General features: G+C 46.7%; 1 protein-coding gene across 2 annotated transcripts; it reads right to left on the reverse strand.

Annotated features, from left to right (window-relative positions):
* Window positions 1-6,078: 6,078 nt before the first annotated feature.
* On the reverse strand, window positions 6,079-9,229 carry LOC123142245 (ankyrin repeat-containing protein At5g02620). 2 transcript variants are annotated; one of them, XM_044561235.1, is made up of 3 exons: window positions 8,263-9,229; window positions 7,191-7,765; window positions 6,079-7,087 (listed from the first exon to the last, which is right to left on the reverse strand). In XM_044561235.1, the coding sequence occupies exons 1-3, from the start codon at window positions 9,161-9,163 to the stop codon at window positions 6,335-6,337; spliced, it is 2,229 nt and encodes a 742-aa protein (XP_044417170.1). In that variant the 5' UTR covers window positions 9,164-9,229; the 3' UTR covers window positions 6,079-6,334. The 2 variants fall into 2 exon arrangements, with proteins under 2 accessions (XP_044417170.1, XP_044417169.1); XM_044561234.1 differs by having other exon boundaries at window positions 7,191-7,774.
* Window positions 9,230-10,635: the final 1,406 nt, after the last annotated feature.

Consider the following 10,635-nt stretch of genomic DNA (forward strand, 5'->3'; position numbering starts at 1 on the left):
TCTCTCTCTCTCTCTCTCTCTCTCTCTCTCTTGCACGCACGCACGCACACATATTACATACCTTCTCCTCAGTCCTACCGTGCATTATTTGACTTTTGTGCTAATAGATGGGAAAATATGTTGTAAACTTGTGAGTTGTGAGCTACTCCCCCTGTTCCTAAATATATGTCATTCACACTTTCACCCTTATATTTGATGTTAATGTATGAGTGTATGTCTAATTAGGGTTTCTCTCCAGTTGGTTGGTGTTTCAATAGGGGTTGCTTGCTTCCCTTTTATGGCGTAGCTCCTATTACAACACACACATTTCCTTTTGAGTTTTATGTGAAAATCCTTTTGAGCCGATACACAAAATATGAAGTTACATAACTCAAACAAAATTGAAAAATTATTATAAAAATACAAATAAATGCCAATAAAAGTTTAAACAATAAATGTTATCAAAGATTGATATGTCCACCTGTCACAAGAGAGGTAGGAGTAGCATGTTCTAGAACATGTGTTTTTCTGTATTACTTTCTAAATGGTAAATTGTATGGTTTGAAGCGCCTAAATCCATATTATGTAATAGTTTGCCAGCCAATTGCATATTGCAATGAAGTTTCTGGTTGGAACATTTGTTTAAAGGAAAAAAAAATCCTTCATGTGTCGTTTTTAATTAATAGATAATAACAATGCATATGCTTTCATGAGGCAAACAATTTTAACAATTAAAAAAAGGCATTCAAGTGTTATTATCATTTGTAATGCATTGCAGAATAAAGAGTTCAGTGTTTGTGTACCAACTTCTTTATTTTGTGCATCAGGTATATGGTCGAATTACATTTTTTTAATCGAAGTACATTGAAAGCGAATTAGATTTCAATTATTTTTTTATTTGTTATTACCTATCTTTCTATGTATGTAAAGTTTTACATGCAGCCGATACAAATTTTCAAAAGCCCGTGGCAACGCACGGGCACTCTACTAGTATGGTTTAGGGTTATAGTTGATTAGTGTTATGCACATGCCCGCTTAATTTATACATGCAAACGTATGTGCATGCAGCTTGCACTGGATCTTGTTAGACATTAAAGTTGGCGAAGGAAAAGTTGAAGTACTGGACTCACTACTTAAAAAAGATAGTGACTACAGCATCGTGAAAGGGATAGTCGACAGGTTATTTTAATCATTATTAACTATATCTCGGCCTATTTAGTTCGTCATTTCCTGATATGAACTATTTTTAATAACCCCTTTATTAATTTTCTTTACCGGCGGGCAGGGCTTGGGCAAAGTATATCAAGGTGACTCCAGGAAAATGGCGACAAAAGCTATGTTGGTATCGACCCAAGGTAAGTAATTAAGTAGTACTAGCTAGCTAGCTACCATCTCTTTAATTCTTGTTTCAATACCATTAATTAATTAACATGCTTGATTAATTATTATGTGATTAAATTCTATTCGCGTAAAGGCCCTGAAGCAGGCGCTGGGGACTGAAGTATGTGCATACTACGTTTGTGAGAACATTCGCATGATGGCGTCCGAAAGGAGCAGATCTAATAGACAGGACTGGGTACGTTTGCCAGAACACTATTCACAAATCTTACATGATTGTCGATATCTAGTCACACAACTAATACACATGCATATTGATCTCCTTCTTAACAGTTCAAAGAGGTGCGGGACCAGCTCCTACCAGAGGAGCGCATACGAGCACTTCAAGAGGAAATAGCGGGATTTTTGCTCGACCAGGTCATAGATCCCAAAGAAGAATACTATTACCCGCTACCGCCCCATGAACCACTTGTCATCGTGCTCCGAAGGCACCAAGGCAACATGTAGGACAAATTATATATATATATATATATATATATATATATATATATATATGTGTGTGTGTGTGTGTGTGTGTGTGTGTGTGTGTGTGTGAATAATTGATGGTGGTTGTGAGACATTCGATTGTATATATATATGATCGGTTCTACGAGAAAATCTATTTATATATATGCATAACGTGTACAATATGTAGTATCGTAAAATAACATCAAACAAAAAAGAATTAAATGGAAAACACAAAATTAATGGAAAAAAATTTAAAACCAAACACCCCCCAACATTTAGTACCGGTTGGTGCTACCAACCAGTACTAATGGTCTACCAGCACCCGGGCCTGACTCGTGCCACGTGGTGGCACTTTAGCGCCGGTTCGTGCCGAACTGGTAGTAGGGGGGGGGGGCTTTAGTCTTCACTCTTTAGTGCCGGTTGCAGAACCGGCACTAAAGGCCATTACGAACCGGCGCTAAAGCCCGGTTGTGCACTAGTGTCGCCATGGTCACAACATAGCCAACAAACGGATGCAGCTTCATCGGGTTGTGGTTGCATCTCTTTCCCCAACCCACCTCGAAGCTTCAGCGAGCAGTTGATGAAAGATAAACCTTTGAAGACAACCTGGGTGCGCTCCTTGTTTTTTTTTTAGCAACCGGTGCACTCCTCCTGTGAAGAAGATACGAAGAAAGCTGAACGAGCGGCCGTACGTGCTGGGCCACGGGCACGTGATGGGCCAAGAAAGGGAAAGCCATCGGAAAATGTTGAGCCGTGGATGACTACACGATCGAGGTTCGGCCGGTCTGCCGGTACCCAACGTTTCCCTTATCTTAAACAGCTTCGCATCCCTACCTTGGCCAGAAAAATCGGAACAGCTGAACGGCGGCTACGTGCAGCGCCCTACCCTTCCCCTCCTATAAATACATGGGTCATCAGGCTGCTCACCTGGGAGGGAGGCACACGGAAGGAGCCCGGCGTACGACAGATCTCTCGCGCTCCTACGCAGACGCACAGAGGAAGTGGAGGACTGACGGACGAAGCACCGCTACTCCCGACGCACGCGCCATATGGGAGTGCTCGCCCCGTACGCAGCCGGGCAGGGCTCATCGAAGCCGCCGACGAAGATCGACATCATGCCGATCGTCTATTCCCAAGGTGAGAACCTATACTAATCTTTTATATCCCTTCTCTCTACATCCTAATGGTGGCGGCCGGAGCCGCGGCCGCACGGCCGGAGATGAAGCCGGCTGCCGATGTTGGTCCTCGATGCTTTTGACGATATGCCGGGGTTGCCCTGCATGTGCAGCCCCCGGCGACCACTTCATGCTGGATTCACCACCCGCGACGACGCTCCAGGTTGCGCTTCGTCTGCAACCCCCGGCGACCCCTTCATGTCGGACTCATCACCGGCGACGACGCGCCGGGGTTGCCCTTCGTGTGTAGCCTCCGGCGGTCCCTGCACGCCGGACTCACCACCGGTGACGACGCGTTGGCATTGCCCTTCGTGTGCAGCCCCCAGCGTTCTCTCCATGCCGGACTCATCATCAGCGACGGCGTGCCGGGGCTGTCGCCCATGCGCAAGCCTCGGCGCACCCTCCACGCAAGACGATGACGTACCGGGGCTGCTGCCCGTCCGCAGTCCCCGGTGCACTACACACCGGCGACCACTCCCGCGATGACGTGTTGGGGCCGCTGCCCATGCGCAACCCTCGGTGCACCCTCCACGCAAACGATGACGTGCCGGGGTCGCTGCCCGTCCGCGTTCCCCGGTTCATCCTCCGCCGTTTAGTCCGCCGGCAACACCATCATGCCAGGACTCGGCGGCACACATTGTTCGACAACGCACTCTAATGCGCCCCCTTCTACTTACACCATCGGCGGCGCCAGGGGCGAGGCCCCGCCGCATCGCGAGGCCTTACTCGCTCCCGTCACGCCGGTCCATGGAGGCGCCATGGGCTAGCCTTGACTCAGCGACACGCGGCGTTCGACTCAGTGCAGCCAGTGCGCCGCCCTCTTCTACCTACACCATTGGTGGTGCCTAGGCAAGGCTCCGCTGCATCGTGACGCCTCCCTCGCCGTTGCCTCGCCGGTCCATGGAGGCTCCATGGGCTGGCCGGGACTCGACGACATGGTCCGCTCGACGCGCCGGCGGTGGCTCTGCGCTCGATGAGTCGACGACTCGTCATAACTATGGCGGCGGAGACATCATCCGGCTGCGGCCGCGCCCCGCTTAGGCGTGTTTTGAGGCCTCCCTCTTCATCGGCACGAACACGTGTCATATGTGCCGTGGTCCGCTCATGTCTAGCGGTTCCCGGTCCGGATTCATCCGCCGTGGAGGCAGACTCAACATCATCGTCGGCACTCCACGTCGGCGACACGCGCCCATTGGCGTGCGGCGCTTGTGCCATCGCCGGCCGTGCCAAGCGGCGCAAGGTAGCGACTTCCTCCGCTATTGGCGGCGGTGTATGCGGTCATCGACGGGCATGCGCACTCCATGTGCCGCATGTTCATCCGTCCCTATTTCTCCTTCCAATGTCTACTCCCGCGGGGCATACCCCTCGCACATCCGGCGAATCTAGAAAGTCATCGGCGAAGTCCAAGCTAAGCCAACTATGCATGCTACATCAACAACCACATCAACGCGTCTCAAGGCCGACGAGCCAAGACGGCGTAGGCGGGCGTGGACGGAGCAAAGGCCACGTTTTCGACGGTGCATGTACCACTTTGTACACCGACTCTACCGCCGCCACACACACCACCACCACCATGCATGAGGAACGCGAAGCGAAGACCGAAGACGACGACTACGCAGCTTAATCGGAGGTGTCCCGCGGGACTATCCGCAGGAGTAATTAACCGGGGCCTTTCCGAGGCCCCCGGGAACCAGGACACCCGATAGCTTCCACGCCAGCAGGCCTCACCTTTTTCTTTTCTTTTTCTTTGTATTTGTGTACTATGTACACTGGCACGCCCGCAACATTCTGTTCCCCGGTGCAAGGGAGACATACGAGACCCTCTCTCTTTTTGTATGAGCGCAGTCTTTCTTTTTTGTGTCAAACACTAGTGGGCGTAGTCAACATTTTGTGATCATGAATGCATCTGTGCCTTCTTTTACAAAATGTTAATCTGTGTCCATTTGGGCCTAAACCCACTCTCCTGCAAGAAAAAGAAACCAAAGCCTGAACCGCCAGCTGCACAAAATTAGGTAATCATATTGGCTGACATCCATCAGGTGTGGAATACTCGGGACATGCTCACTGTAAATATCTGTTGCGATGAATTAATGCTGTAAAAGCAAGCCTGAGCTTGCCAGACTTACTAAGATTAAGATACATAAGAAATAATGTAACAACCCTTTGTAATACAAAGCGGGGGCAAACCCTTTTTCGTAAATAATGTGACAACTAAATCTTATATAGGCTATTAGACAGTGAGGCCCATAGCAGATTCCTTATTGCTGTAGCTGCTGATTTGATTTGTATTGGGATGTGAATAACTTTTGCACAGATATCTCACAGCAGCAAGCACTGACGAGAACTCTTTCCTTCAGGGTCCGATGCCCCCGTCGAAGCGAAAGAGGGTTAGGAAGCGGAAGAGAAGCGGCAAGGATAGCAATCAAGAAGAGACAGCGAGCTGATGGACCTACGAAGAAGCTGTAAACTACAGTTGGATGGTGTTTCTTCAAGTGTCATACATAACGGTTTGGGTTCGTTCTTGTCATTGGTGTTATGTCATACTCTGCCTGGTGGCTTTATCGATAATGTCGGGCGTATGCGTTTTCTCTAAAAAAAATACATAATCGTTGGAGAGCTTCGTAAATCATGCATGATCGCCAGAGGATTGTTAGCTTGAAAGTTTTAACAATGTAACACAAATAGTTTATGTGAGGCTGTTTGAACTTGTATATACTGTCCCATTTGGTAATTTATATGGTGTATTCTGAAGAAACCAACCGACACCCATTGGCAGGCTGGTTTCAATCTTCAGGGGTCTCCCTTCTCCCTTCCCTTTGAAAGTTTGAAGGCTAAGCGGCTGTGATGAGACTGCCGTCCGGTCGTCATGGACTGCAGGCTGGGCGACCTGCCAGTACTGTTTCCTACATAGCATGATCATCATCAGTGACACGGCATTTGGCACTGATTATAGCAAAGAGCGACGCCATTATATTCTTTATTGTCAAAACATGACGTTTCTTTACAAACTGTGTAGAGAAATCTATATTCGAAATACTGTCACAAAGATCAATTCACAACAACAAAATAACGTAGGTCATTCAATCAGCTTAGATGAATCACAAACTCCAACCAGACAATACAAAATGCAGCTGCATGCGAATACAGTAAGCATTGTTTACAGTAGCACTGGCACAAGCAAACTCACACTTGAACAAAGAAATGTTTAGTCTGACATAACATTCACACGATCCATTAAAGTTCCTCTAGAAACATAGTTCTGGTTGAAATCTTTAACTGGGCAGTGTAAGATGGTACTGCCCTGATCCATGTAATATACGCCAATTCAGCCTTCTTCAAGCCAGTGGTGTGGGTGGCTGTGCCGCTAGTTCCACTTTGCCACTGATGTGACTTAATGCAGTCAAACAATAGATGACTACTATGGGCCAAAGTTGAAATATAAGACTGGCCAAGAATGTGAAAGCCGCCAACGAAAAGACTATCCCGTGACATATTCGCTTTCTCCTGTAGTGTGATGCTGCTAGAACAGAATTCTTGATTGCTATTTCCAAATCACGATATAGCAATGCGAGAGAACTTAAGACACAAACTACAACGGCTGTCCTATGAGCAACAGGAGCTAGCATCGTATAGGTACCAAGTGCAAAAGCAGCCACCAAACTTGTAACCGAAACATCCATGAAAGCGAAGGCCATGCTTATATTCATTGCCCGGCTCCGAGGGTTGTGCATGGGAGATCCAGAAGACATAAGAGCAATTGTAGCCATCATGGAAGAAGCAAAGGCAAGTGCATTTGCCTGTACGAATGCACCAAAAGCATACCTTCTCGCAAGTGTTGGTGTGCCTCCATTAATGTGGTCATCAGCTCTATAACCTCCGGGCATGGCAAAATTTGCACCAAATGTTATGGTTGCAATTAGTACAGAGCCAACACATAGATTTTGTGTCCCCTCTTTCACTTGATCCATTTTGCATGTTCCATCCTGTTTTCCTTGGATAATATTGTCTTCTTCAAGGCAATCCTGACGACAAACACCCCGTTTAGCACCAGCATATTTGAGTGCTCTGCATATTTTCACTTCACTGTTCTGCAAATGAAAAGAAGTTCAAGTTAAAACACACAATTCTTAATTTTTCTCATTCATCTCAAAGCTCGTGCTTGAAAATAAAATAATGTTGCATGTACGTTACCTGAGTATAATACAGTTTTCCTTTGGAAATATTGCGATTTGCTATATCTAGGGGAGTCTCCCTTTTCTCATTTGTTGAATTTAAGTGTACTTCTCTCTTGCCGAATAGAGCATAAAACATCGTAAGCCTCCCTGTCTGGACAGCTAGGTGCATGGCCGTGTTTCCTTTGTTGTCTTGCATATTCAAAATCCATAATAACGACCGGTTCCTGCAAACAGAACGGACTGTCCACATTTCCCCTTTTTCAACTGCAACATGAAGAAACGTCCTTCCCCTAGCATCACGCAAACCAACACAACTGAGTGACTCCTCAATAAAATCACTGATGGCCAGTGTTGCACCTACGGATGCAGCCACATGTATGGGGAATGACCCGTCGTTGTCCGTTTGATACAATGCATCCGGATTGGCATTCAGTAGAAGGAAACGTATGGCTTGTAGGCCACTTTGAGGTAGTACGGATGCAAGTAATTGTAGGGGACTTTGAGGTAGTACGGATGCAACTAAGTGAAGAGGTGTACTTCCCTTATCATCTTGTTGTGTTGTAAGATTGTTGTTCCATCCTAACACCATCTCTGTAAGACCTACAAGTGGCTTCTGTAAGTTACACTAATCAATAAAAGAGAAAGAGAAAGAAAAACAACTAAAAGTATCGCCTCTAAACTCTATGCCTGCCCAGCCATGACAACCAGCCATAATGTCGCCCTTGCCATTCCTATAAGTCCCGCCCCACCCCCGTCCATCCCCACCGTATTATCTATTTGAGTAATGAAAATGAACCTACATAGGTTGTGGTAAAAAGATGGAGTCAAAGGAGATAAATATTCTTCAAACAAGTCCCACTGTTAAAATACTTGAACACAATAAAACACCAACATTCATAACCCACATATATGCTAAAGATGGCAACTTTAGTTGTAAAAAATGTCAGAGCCGGAGTGCTTCGTGGCAAAACGTGTGACACTTACCATTTGGAAAATAGTATATATATATCTGACAAAAATGTCGTCTAGATAGAAAAAAGAGTATGTTAAACCGAGATGTAATAAACATTAAAAGTCAGCATGAGTACCTTTGCCTCGGAGAACAGCAGCATGCAATGCATTTTGTCCATCTGGTCCAGAGTATGAAAGATTCCTGTCATTATTCCCACTTTTCCTGAGGCTTAACTCGTAGAGTGTCTTGGCGATGATTTTATTTTCCATTAAGATGGCTAGGTACAACGGAGAAGTACCAGTCTTCGGAAGACTTGTCAATTCTGGATCCTCCTTCATGAGCAATTCGACTATATCATTTTTCCCACTGCAGACCGCCTCATGCAAGGCTGTCCATTTACTCATGTTTTCCATCTCTAGCAATGCCTTCACTCTGCTAGTATCTTGATCCTCACCTCTGGCCAGATCAATGAGAAAAGACACCATATTGATCTTGGCCGCCCGTGCAGCATAGTGCAGAGGCGTATCTCCCTGGCTGTTTTGCACGAAGAGGAGGCTTATTGCCTTCTTGCGTATGGTGCCATCTTCATCCAAGTTGTCACCATCACTGTTGGTGGCCATCACATGGAGAAAAGTGTCGCCATCCATGGTGACCCCGTCCAGGAAAGACTCCCAGCGAAGTGCTTCTACGTCTCCAGAAGCTGGCTGCATAGCCGAGCTTCCGATAGCCCCGTCGCTGGAGGTTTGACGGTCTTGCTTGTTGAGAAATGATTGCAGTTTCTGCCACGAGCCAGAGCAGGCCGCTGCTAGCAGCCGGGGATCCATGACCGGCGAGCGAGGCTTCGGTGCGGAAGTCTGGTTGTTGGAGGCCATCACCACTACCATGGTCGAAGGATCCGCCTTGCTGATCATATCCTTCAACTCCTGGCAATGGTCATGGCCTGTCGCCACAAACATCTTGGCTTCCATCCTCACCATCGGAGTAGAATCCGCCATAACTGGTGAGGTACGAGGCTCCTCCCCGCTGCTTGACGCCATCACCAACACGAGGTGCCAACTCTACGTACACTATTGTCAGAAGGCTGATTGTCAATGTAGGAGGACAGTGTGTGTTATTGCTTGTTGTGCAGCCAACTCCTATTCGGGGCACCCTTATGTAGTCGCACGAAGAGTAAAGTGCATTGTTTCTTCAAGGAGAGCAAGCACGTGAAGTGTTGCTAGTGTGGTACGCATGGCCTGTCCATGGCTGGTCTTTTGCTGCAGCATCCTCTTTGCTTGCGGTTGGAGCTAATTAATTAAAGAACAAAGAGTGGATTGTCGCCCTACCTGCTTCTTCTTTTTCTTTTAATAAAGAAAGGCAAGAGCAGAGCTACACTTTTGTAGCATTCTACTTTTACATCTTTGAGCACGGGGTGTCGACACCTTGGCTGGGCAGCTAAGGTTGCTGCCAGCCCACCCGAGTTCGAGTCCCGGCACGGACGCGCGGTGCTCACGGATTTTCTCCTGTAAAGAAAAGCCAACGAGGGTTAGCCTTTGGATTTCCTCTGAGCACGGACTTCCGACCCGTGTGAGGGAGACTGTCATTGTTGAAACGCACACAACCTAGCGTTCGTGTGCTATATACAAAAGATGACACACACAAAAAGAAAGCACCCATGTGCGATTTGGCATATGGATTGTAAAAAACAATGATGGAATTTGTCGCCCTACCTGGTTTTTCCTTTATCTTTGAATAAAGAAGGCCAAAGCAGCAGAGCTGGGCTGTACACTTTGGATCAGATACCTCCGTGGTGTCGTAAGGCATGGGAGAACTGCCAAGTTCGTATTTTTTGCTCGTTTGTTCACATGCCGAATAAAATTACTGGAACGTGCTCACGGATTTTCTCCTGTAAAGAAAAGCCAACGAGGGTTAGCCTTTGGGTTGGTCTTATTTTTTTTACTTTTACATCTTTGTCACCTGAATTTTACCTGTGGAATAATCCGCAGAGGCATAACATAACACGGCCAACGAAGAGTGCGGCATCCATTTAACAGAGACGACAGAACCGAGCATATTTCTGCCATCTTCTCACAAAATACATCTCCAGCGTTGTGCTTATTTAGGTTTTTCAGCGGTGTAGATTCCAGGTATTCCTCTGATATACGGACTGACGTTATTAGTATAGAAATAGACGTCCCACATTGTTCAAATCATTCACCGCACAAGGACTTCCGACCCGTGTGAGGGAGACTGTCATTGTTGAAACGCACACAACCTAGCGTTCGTGTGCTATATACAAAAGATGACACACACAAAAAGAAAGCACCCATGTGCGATTTGGCATATGGATTGTAAAAAACAATGATGGAATTTGTCGCCCTACCTGGTTTTTCCTTTATCTTTGAATAAAGAAGGCCAAAGCAGCAGAGCTGGGCTGTACACTTTGGATCAGATACCTCCGTGGTGTCGTAAGGCATGGGAGAACTGCCAAGTTCGTATTTTTTGCTCGTTTGTTCACATGCCGAATAAA

This window comes from Triticum aestivum, chromosome 6D (assembly GCF_018294505.1).
Source record: "Triticum aestivum cultivar Chinese Spring chromosome 6D, IWGSC CS RefSeq v2.1, whole genome shotgun sequence".
In the NCBI taxonomy this organism is placed as follows: Eukaryota; Viridiplantae; Streptophyta; class Magnoliopsida; order Poales; family Poaceae; genus Triticum; species Triticum aestivum.

Excerpts from the sequence above, each read along its gene's own strand:
- LOC123142245 (XM_044561234.1), bottom strand. The coding sequence starts at position 9,163 with ATGGCGTCAAGCAGCGGGGAGGAGCCTCGTACCTCACCAGTTATGGCG. Across the intron at positions 7,775-8,262 it reads TGCTGTTCTCCGAGGCAAAG|GTCTTACAGAGATGGTGTTA; the intron begins GTACTCATGCTG and ends AGCCACTTGTAG. Across the intron at positions 7,088-7,190 it reads GAAAACTGTATTATACTCAG|AACAGTGAAGTGAAAATATG; the intron begins GTAACGTACATG and ends TTTCATTTGCAG.